This window comes from Urocitellus parryii, chromosome 11, assembly GCF_045843805.1.
Source record: "Urocitellus parryii isolate mUroPar1 chromosome 11, mUroPar1.hap1, whole genome shotgun sequence".
NCBI classification, from domain to species: domain Eukaryota; kingdom Metazoa; phylum Chordata; class Mammalia; order Rodentia; family Sciuridae; genus Urocitellus; species Urocitellus parryii.
Genome location: NC_135541.1, coordinates 22,787,927 through 22,809,764, shown reverse-complemented (window position 1 = coordinate 22,809,764; position 21,838 = coordinate 22,787,927). Strand labels below are relative to the sequence as shown.

At 39.2% G+C, this 21,838-nt stretch overlaps 1 protein-coding gene across 1 annotated transcript in view; it reads right to left on the bottom strand.

Annotated features, from left to right (window-relative positions):
- Nucleotides 1-1,250: 1,250 nt before the first annotated feature.
- The window catches only part of Ago4 (argonaute RISC component 4), a 38,855-nt gene continuing 18,267 nt past the window's right edge, over nt 1,251-21,838 (bottom strand). Inside the window, exons 13-18 of the mRNA XM_026393364.2 lie at nt 21,114-21,273; nt 17,024-17,339; nt 16,760-16,894; nt 7,559-7,660; nt 7,097-7,296; nt 1,251-4,984 (exon numbers count right to left, since the gene is read on the bottom strand). Of these exons, the coding sequence (XP_026249149.1) occupies nt 4,876-4,984; nt 7,097-7,296; nt 7,559-7,660; nt 16,760-16,894; nt 17,024-17,339; nt 21,114-21,273 (1,022 nt within the window). The 3' untranslated portion in view covers nt 1,251-4,875. The remainder of the gene's footprint in view (nt 4,985-7,096; nt 7,297-7,558; nt 7,661-16,759; nt 16,895-17,023; nt 17,340-21,113; nt 21,274-21,838) is intronic.

Below are 21,838 nucleotides of genomic sequence, written 5' to 3'. Positions count from 1 at the left end.
AACGGACTGCAGCACACGTGGCTCGAACATCTCCAGCAGACCTCAGTTAACCTTGCTGAGCCCAGTTATGAGCTATGCTTGCAATGCTCCATGATCCTGACAGTCTTCTTGCATCAAAAGACTTGCAATGACGGCAGTGAGTGGTTTAACTGCATGGCTGGGAGTTTAGAGGAGAGCTTCTCAGCCCATAGCACCACAGCTGGAAAAAGGCTAGCATGAACTCTTTTCAGCAGGGTGTGGTGGTGCACACCTATAATCCTAGATACTTGAACAGCAGGAGGATGGCAAGTTCGACATCAGCCTGGGCAACTTAGTGAGACCCTATCTCAATATAAAAAATGAAAAAAGGACTGGGGACATAGCTCAACAGTAGAGCGCCTTATGTTCGATACTACAAGAAAATAAAAAATGAGATTTTGCTCTTCTGTGTTCCCAGAACCTAAGTACAGTTTGGCATGTATCGAGTTCATGATAAATGTTTGATAAGTGACAAATATGAAGGAAATATTGTGCTGATAGAAAAACAAAAAAGAAAAACTCACCTTCTAGTAGAGTTAGTTATATGCAAGTCTTTCTTTTCTGGTACTGTAAAGTTCCATGAGAGTAAGGGCCATATCTGAAAATTTCTACATTTCCTTACCATGACTTAGCAAAAGGGTTTTTTGCTGGTAAGGAATTCCAAAAAGAAATGAACTAGGCACAGTGGCACATGTTATTTGAGAGGCTGAGGCAGGAGGGCAGAGATTTCTAGGTCAGACTGGGTAACATAGTGAGGCCCTATCTCAAAATAAATAAGTAAATTAATTAAATAAAAAAAAAGACATAAGACTGGAAAACCCCAGGTTGGTTGGATTTAGAAACTTCCTGGAGAACTTAGTCTTTTAAATGTAAGTATGTGGATACCACCCTGTCTTGGGACTTAAATTTTTCTTAAGGCCTCACTGAAATAGATCTTCTCATTGAGAGCTGAATCCAGAATTCTGATGAATCATAAAAATTTCCATTTGTGAAATGTTGCTGAGAAACTCTTCTAAAATTCTCATATAGCAATTCCTAAATTACGGTGACCCAGAAGTTCAAAACAAAGTTTTCCCATTTTTCTTCTTTGTCGAATTTCTCAAGCTGAGGAAATTGGTTTTAAAAAGCAACATGTGTGTTGCCATACAGTGTACTCCATAGTTATTAGAAAACTGACAAGAAAAACAACTTTTGGCACAAGAATGCCAATTTATTCTCCTTTTTTTTTTTTTTTTTGGACACATGAACACAAAATATCCCTGCAGGCCAAAAAAAAAAATTTTGCAAATTTAAACAACCATTATTTTATCTCCACATGGGGATACAACCCCTCCCTTAATAGCTTAGAAAGTACCTCGTATTGCTAGAGACATACATCCAGTCCAAATTTAATAAAATACATTTTAAAACATTACAAGTCTAACAGTAGAGGAACAAAAATCACACCATTAGTCAAATGAACCAATGCAAACATTTTCAGCCACTAGACATGAAAAAGCATGAATATGTCAATAGCAAGGGATAAGAAAATGGTTAATTGGTAGATAACAAGCTCTTTCCTTTAATTTTACAAGGAAAAATTCTTGGAGTTGAAGCAGTATTGATACAATGCCCTCAGCCTCCACCTTCTTAAAATGAAAGCAGAGTAACCACCTTGCTATTGAGCAAGAAAACCTTACAGCACACCATAAAAGGTTGCTAGGACAGGGTGGAGAGGGTGAGCTTTGTTAAACCTTTGCCCATGGGAAGGGGTAGGTAGCTCAGCCAGATAGGAAAGCTCTGATATAGGCTGGGCACCAGATCCTAAAATACAGACCATATAGAACATGTCTGCATGTAAATCATCACCTTTGGAAGCAGCAAATAGAATTTACAGTAAGAATGAATATGTTCTGCCTGCCCAGAATGCTGGCTGCATTACACCAGCTGGTTCGCTTTATAACAGCTAACAATAACAACAACAAAACATAATTAGTTCAACATTTGGGTCTTCACCACTCTCTTAATGTCCTGCTCCTTATCCTCAAATTGTTACTCTTTAGCATTGCTACATTTAAATCTTTCACACCACATGACAGAGCCTAAACAGGCTGCATTTTTAAAAACCAAACAGCCTAACACTACTTCTAGAGAATGCACACCTCCCATTGATTGACACATGCATAACGATTCAGTCAGTCCCAAGGGGGTTTACCTATTGGCTGGTCAAGCCAAATTAAATTAAAACTATGCATTCAGACTTGCTTGCAATGGAATTGCTGCAATTCTGATTGTGCAGTAATTATCTTTTAAAGATTCACCCCTCAGCAAGTTTTTCCCAATAATCCTACTTCTTTTTGTCCAAAATGACAGCATTGCACGCTTACTGGTACTGTTTTCCTATAAAAATAGGCCTCCCGGCTTTTCCTCCACCACCACACTGATTGGCCCCAGTGTACTAGGACTGACTGAGGTCTACAAAAGGTATAGTTCAAGGTTGAGCATACAGCCCAACTGCAGGCAAGCGTATCAGGGCTTCTGGGCACTCGGCCTTGCTCCCTGCTCCGTAGATGCCAGGAGATGGTGAGCGTTCTGTGCGTTTTTTAAGAAGCAAGCCCGAGGCACTCAAGTGCAGGTGTGGTGCCTGCTGGCCAGCCAGTCAGCCACCAAGAGTCCTTCTTCTCCTAAAAAGCTTCCATTTTTTTCCTCCTCTTGGGTCCAGAGCGGCCATGCTGAAGAGTATTTTCTGTGCTCTCCCTGAACAAGTGTGAATAAAAGCAGCAGCCAGCCCCTCACCAACATGTCCTGATTTGTATTAACCAAGTGAGGTATTTGCAAAAAAGGAAAAATCTTAAGAAATTAACGTCTGCCATCTCTTCTCTCATGCCTATGTTGTGCTTCAGTCACAGAACTTGCTTTCTTCCCACTATCTGCAGAGATTAAGGACATCTGCACTCATGGTAATTAGCTATAGGACTTGATAGACATTATAAAACTCTCATTCAGAGACCAGTCTCAGCAAACACTGGTGGCGCCGCTGAGCAACAGTACATGGAAATGTAAACTTCAATGTATTTACAAGCTTGTTTAAAAGACTGAAGAAAAACAGTGCTTTATATTGCTGGGATTTTGAGAAGGCCAGTTTAAGAGATTTGGACCAACTAATGAGTTCAAGCAAACATCCTTCACCATCTGATCCAGTGTTTCCCACCAGCAGTTTCCAGACAAGCGGCAAAATTGTTTTCACCACATTGTGTCTGTCTCTTCCCCCAGCATCTTCCTCAGCCAATGGAGTATGGCTCCTCGAGGGCCCTTAATCTCTCACTCCAGTGGTTCCAGGATGGAGAATAAATCAATCAGTAAAATGTGGGCTGGGAAACACTGGCTGGAACTAACAAGACTCTATGTAACTGTCGTCCATTACAAAGTATTATCTACACTAAATACAGAATATATTTTCCCTTACATTTTAATTGATGCTTGCATTAGATCAACTCCCTTTTTTGGGCAAGAAAGGAATCCTGTCTCCCTGTGAGTGGATTCCAGAATCTTCAGAAAAATCAACCTTTTCTACACAGTTTTAGTTGAATAAAAGGAAGGAAAACCCAAGTACATTTCAAGTTGAAAGAGAAAGAAAAAGGAAAAAAAAATGCACTGCAAGTAATTGTGTAAATAAACTTGATTTCCAGAAAAAAATGTTCAATGCTGGTACTTTTTTTTTGCAAGTGCAACATCACTGGCAAACCCTATCCAATAAGGAAGCATCCTGGTTCTAGCTTATTTTAGAACAAAATGACAGGACACCGATTCTGACTATAAAACAAGTAAAAAACAATTCTTTCAAAAGGCATGGAAATATATGTCTTTTCTGACTGGTTTCAGAAATTGCCAGATTATGATATATAAGAAATAGCTGATAAAATCATACCGAAATCTCATCTAGAAAACTACATCATTGGGGGAAGAAGAGGAGGGACCTTAAAAAATGTTTATTGCCAAAGTTAACTTTCTATGAGAAAAGTTTAAAAATCATTTAGATCTAACAAATCACACCGTAGCAGCATAAAATGGGCACTTTTGAAAACTTGGAAAAATACTAAAAGCTAATTTTTTTTTCAAATAGGGAGAAACATGTACTTTTTCCATGGCAGTATTATCTGTCACTGTGACATGCATTTCATCTGTTTATGTCACACATTCATTAAAGTCAACTGAATAAGAGAAGTGCCTGTTTGAATCTGCAGCCAAATATAGTGCAATTGCCTAGCAGTCTATACTTGCACCAGCACAAGTCTGCAGAGATCAATAAGATAAAGTAGTAAAACTAATAAAACTCTGTAAAACTTTCAAAAATTAATGCTCGTTAAAGGCATTTACAGTGGTAAAGTCAGAAATCTCCATTAAAAAGTCTATGGGCTCATCCAATTAGTTACACTGAACTGAAGTAGTTTGTTTGGTTTTTCTTTCCCACTTATGCATACACCCCCATTCAATAAACACAGAAAAAAAGGGATAATCTTCTCTTATAAGACTAGAGGGATGCGGTGAACACCACAGCTAGCAAAATATTCCATAGAAACCTTTCTTGTAAAGTCCTTTAGAAAGTTCAGGCTGATCAGCCTTTGCACATTGAGGTAAAAATTCTGTCCAGTGCATCAGAAAAGATAATCTATGAGTATCTATTACTTTAAAAAAAATGGCTCAATTTGTTGATGCATCAGACAGTGCTGCAAAGTATAGATTCAGTGCAACTATTCCGAACTGCTGGTAGAAGACCAACTGAAGTCAACTTGGCTCTATCTAGAGGCGGTAGGCATTTGAAACATTTTGAGGCTGTATGGGGTACCAAACTGGTTGAGTTCTTTTTTTCTGAGACTCTCAGGCAAAATACATTGTGTGCTGGGTATCATGGTGAATCTGCACAGCCTTAGCCAAGGCCTGAGGATCCCGGCCGTTGCTCTGTCCTGACACATGACTGCCTTCCGCGCTGTAACGAGAATAAAGGAAAAAAAAAACACATATGACAGAACAGTGCTTCAAACTTCACCTGTTTCAAACAGCACAAATGATACTGGATCCAAGAAGATCTTAGATTCAAGCCTGGGGTTTCTTTAATAATTTATGTCTCTCTAAACATCAACTGAAAAAAATGTAATGCAACTTATTTAATGAGTGGTTACAATAATTAAATAAAATAATGTCTATAAGAATCAAATCTTTAATGATACCTATATAAGGACTTCTATGACCATTGTGTCTGGTTAATTCCTACTAGGCTTCATTTGGTTACATGTCATTTTCTACATAGTAATCTTTCCTGCCTCTTAAGTCCAGGTCAGGATCTTCTGGAATATGGTTTTATAGAATCCTGTACTTTTATTTTAGGGTACTAAACACAATTGAAATGAAATTATTAACTGAGTAATTACTTCTTTATCCACAGGAATGTAAATTCAAAGAAAGTAAGAACTTTGTCCATTTTACTCACCACTGTATCTGTAAGGCTTACCACATAATATAGTCTCAATAACGGTTGAATGAATGAATCTCTGTGCCTAGCACAGTGCTGGAACATAGTAGACACTGCAAATGTTACTGCACAGCCATCTTTTCTTGCTTTCCCCTCCTAGCTACACAACCTTGGACAAGTAGAGAGGCCCCTGAAATTTGTTTTTTTTGGGGGGTAACCAACAACTTGTAAATATACTCCTTAAGAATATCATGTGATAGAAAGAGCTCTCTTCTAACTTCTCTTCACATTATTATTCTTATCATTTAGGTTCAAAATCTTTCCTCTTTTATTTTATCCTCTCCTCTGCCACTCATACTCAATACTGTTAAATCCTGTGTATTCTATCCCAGGAAGACCTTTTTACATTTAACAAGACAATCTTACTCTAACATACTTTTCCAGCCTCAGGCTTGCTGTTTCCCCTTAATATGCTCCAGACAAACATGTCACTTGATTTCTCTCCTTTATGCCCATTGTTCTCACTGCCTGGAAGAATCCTTCTCTCTTCTTCATAGAGCCAAATCCAGCTATATACTCAGCTAGCTATAAATCTCCTATTGCACTTTTATCTATATTGATTCAGACTGTCTGCACTTCTATATTTGCCTGTATGTCTCCCACACTGAAATATAAAATCCCCATAGACAGGAAGCCTGTCTTACTCATCTTGGTATTTCTAGCACCTAGCAGAGTACCAGGCACACAGTCAATACCTAATAAATGTGTTGAATGAATGAGTGTATATTACAGAATGAAAGGTACAAAGCCACAGCTGGGCATTTTCCATAATACTGTATTTTCAACCCTTACAGAAATAGACTTGCAGTGGAATGTCTACTATTTAGCAGCTGAATTCAGACTTGGGGGAGAGCCCAGAAAGGGCTACACTTCACAGATGGTCATTTGGAAAAGAAAATTAATGCAAAGGGCTTGTTTAGCTATTTAATAGTAGCTCAGTACCAGGTCAAAATGTCTGATTCTCTTGGGATCCCTATTTGGGGGTGAGAAGGTCTGGCTCCACTCCTACAGACACCCAGGTTCACTCTGGTGCATTCTTCCAGAGGGTACCAAAAACAAAGTGAACTAGTCAGGGCTGGGGTTGGGGCTCAGCAGTAGAGCACTTGCCTGGCATATGTGAGGTACTGGTTTCGATTCTCAGCATACAAATAAATAAAAGTCTATCAACAACTAAAAAAAAAATTTTTTTTAAGTGATCTAGTCAGGGCACCCCCTTACATGAAGTAGAATCCACAGGCTTGTGATTGCTCTGATAGGAGCACTGTGCTGGGTACTGTTGGAGGTTACTCAGGACCTAATCAGAACTGAAATGTATTTGCTATATGGGAAACCCACAGGCAGCTCCAAATCAGACTCCTGTAGAGACACAATACAAGTATAAACAAGACTGAGCACTTCTTGGACCAGAAGTTACACTATGAGCTCTCAGAGGCTTAGGCAAATTTATTTCTTCTGTGCAATTTAAGCCCTAAAAGGAAACTTAAATCTTTCAGAGTTTTCTGTAGTAGCTCATTTTTTTTAACATGCTGGTAAAATAGAAAAAGATTTTATTGTGCCTGAGAAACTTGCCTGTCATGATCTTTATCCACCAGATGATACCTTGCCCTAAATGCTACTAGCCGGGCATAATATGCAGGGGCTGGAATAGAGACTGAGCGTGTGCACCTCACATAGGTGTGACACAGCTGATAAGTCAGTAGCTGGAGCTCATCTGCAGTGAAGCAGTTGTCATCCCATAAGACCTGGTAATGTGAAGGGCGGCTGGTTCCCTGGAGAGAGAGTTTTAGGATTAATGTATTTCTAACATAGGTGGACTACTTGAGAGGAAAACTGAAACCTAATCCTCATACTCAGAAGTATTACTCCCTAGCACACCTACAAGCAGATACCCAGACCAAAAGATAACAATTTTAGAATATAAGTATTAAAAAGTTAAGCATAATATTTAATAACAAGTCTACTCAAGCTAGTTGCTAAATTTTGCAAACATCTTCCTATCAGGCCAATGATCTGAATCAGTTTTCAAATTACCTGAATTCCTGCATGACTACAAAGGTAAAAGTCAAACTCAGATGGATGTGTGATGGTACTATCCACCGTAGTGCCTGCTGGTACATTGCCACTTTTCCCCACCTAAATATAAAAAAAGTAATTAGTCAGAAAGCTATGCCCAGGCCATTTTCTTCTTTGATGTGTTAATTGGTAACATGTTGATAAACTGCTCTTAAGTGGAATCTTGAAAAACAGTTTAGTCCAAGATGTTGAATTCCACCTACATTTCTCTTAACCCAACCATTCATCCTGAAGTATTTTCTGACACAAATACCTATCCAGGGTCTCTCTAGGGAAGTCTAGACACAAAATTAGTTTACCTGTGGCTCTGTGCTTCATACTGTCATCTATTTATAAATGACATGCTGATATCTTCCCAGAGGAAGGAAAATGAGTATTTAAGGGCTAGAGATGTAGCTCTGTAGTAGAGCAGTTGCTCAGCACATGCAAGGTCATGAGTTCCATCTCCTGCACTGGGGGGAAAAAATTTAACATTCAAGAGGGATAATGCTGGTCATGGTGGCACACATCTATTCTACTTGGGAAGCTGAGGAAGGAGAATTGCAAGTTAGAGGCCAGCTCAGCAACCCTGTCTTAAAAAGTAAAAAGAGGGCTGGGCACATCAATGTTTATAGCAGCACAATTCACAATAGCTAAAACTGTGGAACTAACCTAGATGGCCTTCAGTAGATGAATGGATTAAAAAAATGTGGCATATATACACAATGGAATATTACTCAGCAATAAAAGAGAAAAAAAATCATGGCATTTTCAGGTAAATGGATGAAGCTGAAGATAATGCTAAGTGAAGTTAGCCAATCCCAAAAAAACAAATGCCAAATGTTTTCTCTGATATAAGGAGTCTGACTCCTAGTGGGGTAGGGAGGGGGAGCATGGGAGGAATAGATGAACTCTATATAGGGCAGAGGGGTGGGAAGGGAAGAGAGGGGACAGGGGATTAACAATGATGGTGGAATGTGATGGACATCATTATCCAAAGTACATGTATGAAGACATGAATTGGTGTGAACATACTTTATATACAAACAGAGACATGAAAAGTTGTGCTCTATATGTATAATAAGAATTGTAATGCATTCCACTATCATGTATTTAAAAAATAAAATCAGGGCTGGATTGTGGCTCAGCGGTAGAGCACCCGCCTAGCACGGGTGGGACCGGGGTTCAATCCTCAGCACCACATAAAAATAAAAGGATTGTGTTGTGTCCATCTACACCTAAAAAATAAATATTAAAAAAATAAAATTAGTTTAAAAAATAAATAAAAAATAAAATCAATTAAAAAAAAAAAAAGAAAAGAAGGCTGGGGTTCTAGCTCAGTGGTGGAACCCTTGCCTAGCAATTGTGAGGCACTGGGTTCGATTCTCAGCACCACATATGAACAAATAAAAATAAAGTTCTATTAACAACTAAAAAAGGAAATATATATATATATATATATATATATATATATATATATATTTTTTTTTTTTTTTTTTTTTTTAAGTAAAGAGAACTGGAGACGTAGCTAAACGGTAAAGCCTCCTGGGTTCAATTCCCAGTGCCAAAACAAAAACAAAAGAAAATTATGGATAAGTTTCTTGAGGAAAAAAATCAGTTTCATACCTTACTTGGGAAAAAATTAAAACAAAAATCCACAATTTTTTAGTAAAAGTTAAGATGAAGGAATCTTTCAACTGATTGACCAGGTTCAACAAAACTAATACTTACATGGGATCACTAAAATAACTCACTCTTTCAGGAAGAGAGTACTGAAATGGGGTTAAGAAATCAGTTTCAGATCTAGGCTTAGCCTTGCTACTATACATCTTGAATAAAGCATATCTCTCTGCCTTAATATAATCAGCTAAGAAATTAGAGATGATCTTTTGTGTTTCTAAGATTCTAAGGTTTTTCTATGGCCAAACTTTTCTAGAAGTTTGATTTTAGTTTTTCTAAAATCAAACTTCTAGAAAAGCAGAGCAGGGACATTCAGACATGCATTTATAAGGAATGGAATTAAATCTTGCTATTTGGTTACACTCTTCAGCTGTATAGCAGAGTTCAACATGAGGAAGTGTATTTAACATAGAGGTATAAATCTGATGGGAGTTTCGTTGGCTCCATTTTTAACTGCTGTGACCTTGGGTTAAAGATCATACAACAATGCATGTAATAATTCTGAGTATAGAGAAACCTCCTTCTGGGCTGGGGTTGTGGCTCAGTGGCAGAGTGCTTGCCTCACATGTGTGAGGCACTGGGTTCAATCCTCAGCACCACATAAAAATGAATAAACAAAATAAAGATATTGTGTCCATGTATAACTAAAAAATATTTTTAAAAAAGAAGAAAAGAAAAACCTCCTTCCATCAAATTCATGTGTAAACTTGGGTACCAAAGGTAGTATAATTGAGTTATGGTAGTTCCCCCTTATCCCAGGTTCTGCTTTCCAAATTTCAGTTATCTAAAGTCAACCAGGATCCAAAAATAGTACTAAAGTACAATGAGGGATTAAGATATTTTTAGAGAGAGAAATAAAGAGACCACATTCACATAACTTTAATTACAGTATAGGGTTCTATTTTGTTCAGTAGTAGTTGTTGTTAATCTCTTACTGTGCCTAATGTTTATTTATTTATTTATTTTGGCAGTACTGTGAATTGAAACCAGGGTCTTGCAAATGTTAGGCAAGTGCTCTACCTCTGAGCTATATCCCCAAGCCCTTTTTAATTTTTATTTTGAGTCAGTGTCTTGGTAAGTTGTCAAGGCTGGCCTCAAACATGCAATTCTCCTGCCTCAGCCTCGTGAGGGTTAAACCAAAGTTTAAAAAGTTTTCCTTTTTAGCTATAGGGTTGTAGCTCAGGGACAAGGCACTTGGCTGGCACGTGTGAGATCTTGGGTTTAATCCCCAGCACAGAAAAAGATGGGGGGCTTTTCTACTGTATAATTTTTCAGAAGCATTCTTAAAGTATAATATTTAAGAAGATGATAAAAATTTCCCAAAATTACTTCACATAGAGCCTCTTCAATTTTTTTTTTAAGTTCTACCGATAGAGGTGGTATCTTGGGGAAAAGGGAATTCAGGCACATTCAATTCATCAATTATTGCTTGAGCACCCATGTGCTAGGCTCTGCAGCAGATGTTGGGGATGAGAGCCAGAGGCAGAAAGAACTAATGAACTTGCCTTCCTTAAAGTAATATGCAATGCAAGCACTGTAATGCAATGTGATAAGGGCATGTGTAAAGCACTAGGAAAATCTGGGGGAGAGAATAGTTGAGCCATGCCTTTTAGGGTAAGTAGGAGTTGAAAAGAAAGGTGGAACAAAGACTCCAACCACTCCAGGTATCCCTAAAACAAGAAACAGATAAACTGTGGCTTGTCCATATAACGAAATACTACTCAGCAATAAAAAGAAACACATTACTCATATACACAGTAACTTAGATGAATCTCAAATGCATTATGCTACCTAAAAGAAGACAGTCTTGATCAAAGGCTATGTGGTTTTAGTTACATGACATTCTGGAAAAGGTGAAGTTATAGGACAAAATTCATATCAGTAGTTGCCAGGGATTAAGGGTAATGGAAAGGATGACTTCAAAAGGGCAGGTGATAATTTTTTGAGATTTATAAATCTTTACTGTGGTGGTGGTGACAGAATGACAGACACGTCAAAACTATACATTAAGCCAAAACTATTCTCTAAAGGCAGTAAGTTTTACTGTGTGTGTTTTATACCTTAATCAAAATAATTACAAGATTGGAATGGATATAGTCATCCCAAGGATAAGAATGCACACCGTAGCTGGGCATGGTGGTCCACACCTGTAATCCCAGCTGCTCTGGAGGCTGAGGAAGGATTAAAATTTTTTTAAAAAAGTATTTATTTTTTGGGTGTAGATGGACATAACACAATGCCTTCATTTTTATTTGGTGCTGAGGATCAAACTTGGGTCCCACCCATGCTAGGCAAGCGCTCTACCACTGAGCCACAATCCCAGCCCCAAGGATTACAATTTTGAAGCCAGCCTGTGCTCCTTAGTGAGATCTTGTCTCAAAAGTAAAAATAAAAAGGGCCAGGTATGTAGCTCAGTGGCAGAGGGCTTTCCTAGCATGTGTGAAGCCCTAGGTGCAGTCTACAGTGCCACACACACAAAAAAGAATGTGCAGTGAATATGGAAAATGGGAGGGATATGAAGTCATGGCAAAAGAGGAAATGAAAATGTTGTTTTGGCTCCCTTGGAAAAACAGCAGAGGAAAGTGTTTGTAAGCAATGGTGGAATGCTTGAAGAGTTCTGAGTAGTGGAGTGGCACAATAAGATCCGTGTTTTAAAAACCTAGCCCTGACAGCAGGGTGGAGAAGACACTTGTGAAGGAGAAATGGAGACAGGGAGACTGGTAGGAGCCTCCTACGAGACAGACAAGTTCTGCCTCGGGCAGCAGGGATACACAAGAGGAAAAACTGAGATGAGAGAACTTCGAGTAGAACACAGAGGGCTATTTGACCTACTGGACATGGGGACAACAAGGGAGGAGAACAATTTACACTCAGCTCTGAGCTTTCCAGCTTGGCCGATTTGATACACAGTGATGCCAAATAACAGAATCAAAGAAAAACTAGAGGAGAAAGAGGTTGTGGATGGAGATGAAACAGTAAGTGGAAGGTTTAGACGTGTTTTGCTTGAAATGCCTGGGGTAGGTTATATCGCTGGTGCCAAATATTCTTGTGCCCCTCCCTGGGGAAAGATTAGACATCCGCACCCAATTATCTCAGGAGGGGCCATGTGACTTGCTTTGGCAGAGAAAATGTGTCCTGAAATGTGTTACTACTGGGCAGAAGCTTTAAGAGCCACACATGGCTTGTCACGTATCTTTTTTCCCCTCTGCCACGATGATTGGCAATGTTCCAGATACATGCGTCTCTGCCAGCCTGGGTTCTGAAGGGAGGACAGCAGGGTCACAGCTGTAGCACAACCAGTGAATGTGTAATGTAAGCAAGAAATAAATCTTGGTAAGCCTGTAAGATTGTTTTGTTGTTGTTGTTACTGCTGCACAGTCTAGGTTGTCTTGGCTGATTCAAAGCCTATAAAGCATCTAAGTGAATATGTCTGGTAGATAATTAGAAATACAGATCAGGAGTTGCATAGAGTGTTTGGGGGCAGGAAATACAGATTTAGGAATTGATAAGAAAATAAATGAGCCTAGAAAAGGGGATGAGACTAAAGAGAGAGTTGAAGTTGAGAAGAGAGAAGTATAAAATGCCAGGAAGCAGCAGTGTTTCATGGACACAGGAGGAAGAAGAGTCAGAAGAAACCTGATTACAAGGTGGGGAGCAAACCTAGACAGTCAGACTGCTAAGTCCAAAGGAGGCAAACTTTGTGTGAAGTTCTAAGAAGAGGTCAGTGAGGGAATCTGACCCCCTTAGAGATGAGCAAGGCACTGAGGGAAGGAACACCTCTTGATCTCTGGACTTCCTGAAATTGAAGTCAGTCTAGAGAATTGAAGTCTGATGAGAGCAGGTAAGGACAGAAAGCCAAGTGATTGTTTTTGCAAAAAGTTAAGCCGTGAAAGAAAGAAAGAAAGAAAAATAAGGTATCAGGTAGACTAAGGGATGTTTAATGGAAGAATCGAGGAAGGCAGGGGCAAGTGTATAGGGTGAAAAAGAGGTCACAGGATGAGAAAGACTGAAATTCTAAAAACAGAAAGGGTCACTAATGAACTGAGTCTCTAGAGAACGCAGAAAGAATTAGGGTCAAAAGCAAAGACGGAACCGGTGTGGTGGCTGTAATCCCAGTGGCTTGGGAGGCTGAGACAGGAGGATCATGAGTTCAAAGCCAGCCTCAGCAACACTGAGGCACTGAGCAACTCAGTGAGTCTCTGTCTCTAATAAACTACAAAATAGGGCCAGGGATGTTACTTAGTGGTACAGTGCCCCTGAATCCCTGGTACCAAAAAAAAAAAAAGGAAAGAAAGAAAGAAAAAAGAAAACCCAAAAATAAAGATGGAGAATTAGCCTGGGATGTTAGAAGAAGATAAGAAAGCAGAAGATTTGGGACAGGGATGTGGCTTGGTGGTAGAACTCTTGCCTAGCATGCACTAGGTCCTGGGTTTGATCTGCAGCACCACAAAACAACAAAAACAAAACACAAAATTTAACTAAATTAGAAAAGAGCCATCTGAGAACACTCACATCTTCCAGATCTTATTTTCTGGGGAAATAGAAGGTAGGACTTAGTTGACGGTGAGAACAACATGGGTAGGTAGGGGACTTGAAAAAAAAAATATAAAGGTTTGGAACATATGCTAGGGAGAATAGTATACATTTTAAAATTACAGAATCTAAGGCCTGGCTGAGATTTTTTTTAATTTTTTTTTAACTTTTTTTTTTTTTTTAAAGAGAGAGTGAGAGAGGAGAGAGAGAATTTTTTTTTTAATATTTATTTTTTAGTTCTCGGCGGACACAACATCTTTGTTGGTATGTGGTGCTGAGGATCGAACCCGGGCCGCACGCATGCCAGGCGAGCGCGCTACCGCTTGAGCCACATCCCCAGCCCCTGGCTGAGATTTGCAATTTGTTATCATGTACTTATAATATGGTTCCTGATTGAACAAATTATTTTCCCTCCAGTAACTCTTGTCAGCTAGAGAGTAGAAGCAAAGGAAATGTCAAGTGAACTAATTCAGATTTAGAGATGGCAAGAGGCACGTTTAGAGAACTGGAAATGTTGGTAAGGATCAGTGATATGAAGTAAACCAAGAACTGCAACTATCAGTATTACAAGGAGTGTAGTGACACCGGATGGTAAAGAACAGAAGTAGGAAATAGCCTAGGATTTTGGAAAGTCCTAAGGCTACAAGGACAGCAAGTTCATAGAAGTGTGTAGAGGTGACCACAGCTGTTGAGGATGGGTGGCAGGATATTTTGTGCCCAGCATTCAGGTAAGTGTTCAGAAAATTTGTATTAACAAAGTTTTAGCAAAATCTAAAAAGTCCTGTTGAGTCAGAGTTTGGGAAATTTACAAGACAACATTTTTATTTTATTTATTTATTTTTAAGGTACTGGAGACTGAACTCAGGAGCCTTCTAACACTGAGCTCCATTCCTAGCCCCTTTATTTTTTATTTTTGGTACTGGAGATTGAACCCAGGGGTGTTTTACCACTGTGCCCCATCCCCAGCCCTTTTTTATTTTGAGACAGGGTCTCACTAAGTTGTTGAGCATCTTCCTAAATTGCTGAGGCTGGCCTTGAATTTGGCCATTCCCCTGCCTCAGCCTCCTAAGTCACTGGGATTAAGGCCTGTGCCACTGCACCTGGCAAGACAATATTTTTAATTTAAACTGATTGGTAGGCCCACAGAGAGAAAAAAAAAAAAAAAAACCTTTGCTCTCTATTACTTTTTAAAATTTTCTAATTGGATGGGGGTACTGGGGATTGAACTCAGGAGCATTTGACCACTGAGCCACATCCCCAACCCTATTTTGTATTTTATTTAGAGAAAGGGTCTCACTGAGTTGCTCAGTGTCTCACTTTTGCTGAGGCTGGTTTTGAACTCACCACCCTCCTGCCTCAGCCTCCTGAGCCACTGGGATTACAGGTGTGTGCCATCATCCCAGCCAACCTTGGTTCTTTAAAGATTCAGAAATAAAAACAAGTGGGGTGTGGTGGTTCACATTTGTAATCCCAGCTACTTAGGAGGCTGAGGTAGGAGGATCACAAGAGCAACTTAGTTAAGACTCTGTCTCAAAATAAAATGAAAAGGGCTGGGGATGTAGCTCAGTGGTAGAGCATTTGCCTAGCCTGTAAGAATTTTTAAAAAAAGAAGGAGAAGGAGGAGGAAGAAGGGGAAGAGGGGAAATAAAGAAAGAAAAGAGACAAAAAGAAACACCTCATTCTTGGATTAGACAAGAAGCAAAGGGTGTACTTGAAAATAGTGGGAATGTGGCCAACCAGATTTCATGATAAGGCAATGAAAAGGTCTGATCTCTTGGAGATGGATCAGGGAGGGTCTGGACAAAATGAAGTAATGTCATAAAATATCAAAGAAGCAAAACTGTGGGGGCACAGTGGTTCAGGACCATAGTCACAGCTAGTCAAAAAGGTGAGGCAGGAGGATCACTTGATCTCATGAGTTCAAGACGAACCTGGGCAACATAATAAGACTCTTGTACCAATTTTTAAAAAATATTTTTTTAGTTGTAGATGGACACATTTATTTTATTTATTTATTTTTATGGTACCTCACATGTGCAAGGTACGCTCTCCACCTTGAGGTACAACCCCAGCCCTCTTGTACCAATTTGAAAACTGTATGCTAAAATAAGGAATTCTCTACACTGATATAAAATAGTTTGGGGAGAAAACTTTTTAAAATATTTTTTAGTTGTTGATAGACGTTTATTGAATTTATTTACTTTTTATGTGGTGCTGAGTATTGAACCCAGTGCCTCATACATGCTAGGTAAGTGCTCTAGCACTCACTTACAACCCAGTCCCAGGAAGAGAAATTCTTTACTTCCAACTGTGGTCCAGGCATTGGCAGTAAAAAACAGCAAGTGGCAATGAAGTTCAAACAGATAAACTCCCCCTTAAGGTTATCTTTGTCACCCTAATGTACTTGGTGTGTTTCTTACTCCCCTTCCCCAATAAAGCTCTAGAAGACAGCATTTCTATCACACAAAAGAAAATTCATTCCTGAAATTTGTACCATTCAGAATTAGCTATGTAAACTCAACTGCAATTACTATGTTTATTAAATTATTATTAGGTACTTGTGCTTTTGAGGGAAATAAATATAAATATGCCCACTTCAGATCTGGCTGGAAGTGATGGCACAGTCTTGTACCCCACAGCTATTCTGTGGGGTAGGAGCTGAGGTAGGAGAATCAGAAATTCAAGACCAGCTTGGACAATTTAGAGAGATCTTGTCTCAGAATAAAAAAAAAAAAAAAAAAGGTTGGGGATGTGGTAGAACCACCACCCTGGGTTTAATACCTAGTAGTGCAAAGGAAGGGAGGGAGGGAGAAGGAGGCATTCAGGGGCATTGGGTGGTAGAGCAGGATGCTTAGTGTGCACAAGGCCCTAGTTTCAATCTCCAGAACCAGAACCAAAACCAAAACCAAAACCAGATTCCCTTGCCACAGAGTCAGATAATGAAACTTTACACTACCATCTTCTTACCCTTTCTGTTTTATCTGCACAGAACAGTCTTGTGTGATGTCTCTTTTGCACCACAATATATGTTATTCCTGGCCGATAATCTTCCTCCAAACTGATACATGCCTTTCGAATCGCTATTAATTCCGGCCAAGCTACCTAGGAGACAGAAATGGAATCATGTCTCAGAGAGTATCTCTCAGAGCTGATTTACTGAGGAGCCCATGGGAGGAAGCCCCTTTAGATTCCTAGAAGCTCCAGATGGCAACAATGGGCTAATGAGAGTACCTGTTTCATTTGTCCCTCGGATACCCCTCCGCGGTAATAGATGATGCGAGTGGGTTTGAAGCGCGTGGATTTGTAGAACTGGATCAGAAGTTCTCGAACCATGTTAGTAAGGTCCTGGATGACCTCCTGACTGTAGAGGAGCTCTTGGGAGATCTCCTGCCGGGAAGTCTGCACCCGAACCGTGGCGCAATACCTGCTGGGGTGGCCATCCATACTGCCCACCACGGCCGCTATGGAGGGCTTCTTCCCATCTCCCGCTGGAGGGTGAGTGACATCTGCTCCCAGGAAGATGACAGGTTGCTGGAACACCGAGGGCCTGCTCAGAATCAAGGAAACAGCGCCACTCAGACATACGGGTGAAAATGTTTGGGTCTCGAAAAACTGTATCATTATCATGATCATAGATATAATCTTAAGAGAGAATCTGTGCCTACAAGGAGAGAACATAAAAGTACCCAAACCTCAATTCTCTTTAAAATGTGCAACTCAGGAACAGAATCAAGCCTATCTTTTTCTTGGTTTTATTTTTCTCCATAATGTTTATCACTTATACTATATATTTTCACTTATTTATTTTATCTTTTTGTCTGTACACGCCTGTGAATGTAAGCTCTATAAGGGTTTAGAATGATGTCTTGTTTCGTTTTGGTCACTGTTATTTCCTAGTGCCTAGAACACTGCTTTAGCTCATACTTGGCACTGAATAAATATTTATCGAAAGAATGAACTCATTTATTTGGCACTGATTTCTCTATCTAAGGAATCAAGGAAAAAAAAATGGCTTGCATGTTTCTCTGGTTAAAGCTAGCCAAAAGAAGGGGGGGGAGAAAAAAATATGATTGAAGTTTTAAAATTCTTAAATATAGGATTTGGGACTGTGAGTATTCATTTTTCATCTAGGAAGCATCCCAAATCTAACAATCTCATGTAACAGGTATTAAAGATGAGATTCCATGAAGACAGAGGCTGTGTGCTGTTTATTTCTCTATCATCAGGAAACACAGGCTCAGCATAGAACAATTAATAACAACAAACATATGTGCCATGTATATGAACAACATAGTATCAGCTCGTGTATATTATGTGAGAGCTACCCTGCTACTCTACCTGTATTAACTCATTTAGTCTTCACAACAATTCTATGAAAAAGGTAAAATTTTTCTCTATTTTCTAGATTTAAAAAAAAGATGAGACATAAGAGAATAGAGACTGTGCCCAAGATCACAGACTTAGGAAGTGTAAAACCAGAATACAAACCCAAGAAATCGACACCGAAGTTTGCACTCTAAGCCACTGTATTATCTCAAAAGAATGAAGTAAAAATTAAGTGATCTTAGGTTCTTTCCCTATGACCTGTATGCCTTATCACCAATGTTTCAAAAAAGATTTATTTACCCAGATGTTTCACTCAAGAACAGAAATGAGAATTGTGATAAGATTGCATAAGTACAAGTCACTCAACATCACACCCTCTTTTCAAATACAGCAATGACTAATGCTACAGTCCTAAATTTAACTTTTCAAATCATTTTCACATATAGGATTTCACATTAAAAACAATATTTTAGATTTGATAAGGCAGATATTATTATCTTGAAAGATGCTGGTATATGTGAGGGTCTAGGTTTGATCCCTAGCAATACAGAAAAGAAAGAACGAAAAAAGTTCATACGGGCACCAATACTCAAATCTCCTTTTAAAAAAAATTATTTTAGTTGTCAAAGGACCTTTATTTTTATTTATTTATAATGAGCAATGAGAATCAAACCCAGTGCCTCACACATGCTAGGCAAGTGCTCTACCACTGAGCTATAACCCCAGCCCTTTTTTTTTTTTTTTGTACCAGATATTGAATCCAGGGGCACTTAACTACTGAGCCATACCCTGAGCCCCTTTTTTTTTTTTTTTTTTTTTTTTTTTAAGAGAGAGTGAGGAGAGAGAGAGAGAGAGAGAGAGAGAGAGAATTTTAATATTTTATTTCTTAGTTTCCGGCAGACACAACATCTTTGTTTGTGGTGCTGAGGATCGAACCCGAGCCGTACGCATGCCAGACGGGCGCGCTACTGCTTGAGCCATATCCCCAACCCCACCCTGAGCCCTTTTAATATTTTATTTAGAGACAGGGTCTCATTGAATTTCTAAGGCCTTGCTAAGTTGCTGAGGCTGGCTTTGAACTCATGATTCTCCTGCCTTAGCCTCCCAAGCCACTGGGATTCCATGTGTGCACAACCATGCCTGGCTAATCTCCTAACTTTTAGCCAGTACTTTGCTTATAATATCACTGTCTTGCTTTGGCATTTGGTTACTCTAGAATGGGTCTGACAAATTCAAATTTAAACAAAAAGCCACTGGGGTTAAACAGGCAAGGTTCCTTCTTTATTTAAAGGTACCAGGGATCAAACCCACAGCCTGTGCATGCTAGGCAAATGCTCTACCACTGAGTTATATATAGCCCCAGCCCTCAAGCGAGGTTACTTAACAGGACATAAAAAAGTTGATCAGGGAGGCTGTGGCTCAGCGGTAGAGCGCTCGCCTAGCATGTGTGAAGCCCTGGGTTCGATCCTCAGCACCACATAAAAATAAATAAAATAAAGATACTGTGTCCAACTACAACTAAAAAATAAATATTAAAAAGAAAGTTGAGGGGCTGGGGAGGTGGCTCAAGCGGTAGCACGCTCGCCTGGCATGCGTGCGGCCCGGGTTCGATCCTCCAGCACCACATACAAACAAAGATGTTGTGTCCGCCAATAACTAAAAAGTAAATAAATATTTAAAAAAAAAAAAGAAAGTTGAGCAGGACTGAGGATGTATTTCAGTGGTAAAGAACTTGTCTACCATGCATTAGGCCTTGGGTTCAATCCCCAGAACTGGAAAAAAAAAATTAAAATAAACTCAGCTTCATTAAAGTTTATAGAAGTTGGGAATGTAGCTCAGTATCAGAGCTCTTGACTAGTACAGGAGGCAGGCCTCAATGTACTAGGCCTCATTTTGCAATCCCCCTGTCTCAGTCTTCAGAGTACCTGGGATTAAAGGTATGTGTCTGTCACTGCAGCTGGCTTTAAGATAAAATTTTTTTAAAGGATGAGACTATACCTCAAAGGTAGAGCACTTCCCTACTATGCCTGAGGCCCTGGATGCAATATTCAGTATTACCAAAAAATAAAAGAAAAAAAGAAAAAAAAAGTAACTATTTAGCAGAGTGAAAAGGCAAAACACAAAACACAGAATAGGAAAAGACATTATGTAATACATATATCCTAGAAAGGACTTATATTCCATAAACCACAAAGATGTATTAGTGAAAAAGATTCACAAAAGAACTGATAATTCCCTGTGTTGGTATAAAGCAACTAGAACTCTCAGTGGGAAGTAAATCAGTATAGAAACTTGGAAAAGTACTTGATTGTATCTATTGATGCAAAACATAAATATTCTCTATAACTGTATTCTCTATAACTCAGCAATCTCATACCTGGAATTCACACAAAAGAAATAATGCTCACACTCACCAAAAAATGCAAAATTATACAATAAATGTATAAGAATATCTTCCATACAGATAAAATCTTGTGAGTTATTCATATAATGAAATAATGCACAGCAATGAGAAAGAATGAACTACTGTGAAATGCAACAACATAAATGAATTTCATAGATAATAACGTGGAGCAAAAGAAGATACACAATATAATACATACTATATGAGTCCGTTTATATCAAGGTCAAAATTAGGCAAAACTAATCTATGATGATAGAGGTCAAAATAGTGGTTACCTTTGCGAAGGGGACATCTATTTTGTTTTGTTTTGCTTTTCGTTGGTGATGCTGGAGATTGAACTCAGGGCCTCAAGTGTTCTAGGCAAGTACTCTAACACTGAACTACACCCCTCATCTATTTGGAGGGGCCAGAGGAAGCCTAACTTGGTGCTGGAAATGTTCTACATCATAACTGGGTAGTGGATGGTACATGAGTGTGCACATATAAAACAAATAATAATCAAGATACATATTTGAGATACCTATGCTTTACCATAAATTATGTAAGTTAGATGTTAAGCAAATGTAGAAAAAACAGAAGTTAGAATCTTACCTTTGATGAGGTACAAGTACATTGTTAATTCCTCCAAGCTTTGCATTTATCTTCAGGCAAAGATTGGAAAGGGTTTGGGGTGAGGTCTTCACTACATTTTTCACCTGGACACACTGTGTGGCCATACCTAGAAGGGTATCTCCAACACGTTTTACCTCCGCTACAAAAATAAGTTAATTATTTTAATTAATTTCCTTTACCAAGAGTAAAAGACCCCACACATTAACATTAACAGAGCAACTATTATATAGTGCTAAGATGCTTAGCACTGGAGTAGATGGTCATTTCATCTGCTCATCCTCCAAGGTAGGCCTCCCTTGGATTGGTTCTCCAGGCTCCTCTTCTCCTTCTTGCAGGCCTTGATGCCAGCCTGCTTCCCTTATTCTTTGGTGCTGTCTGCCACCACTTGCTCAGTCCCTTGAGGTTTCTTCTCCCACATAACTGCTCTGGCAAAGGAATCAATCTCCTCCCACTTGTTTCTCCCTCCCAGCCCTTTGAATTTTACTTTTCTGCTCCCCACTCCCAACACTAGGGATAAACAGAAAATAACAAAAGAAGCAAACACAGACAGGGATGAAGACAGTTTTATAAAGTCTAAGGGCTGGTCAGTGGCTCCTACAACCTTTACTTCCATGATAACCAAAAGAACTTTGTATCACTGTTATAATAGATACAAACTAAGCAGATCCTCTTCTGGAAGTGGCAGGCTCCGCCCCCTCCTCATC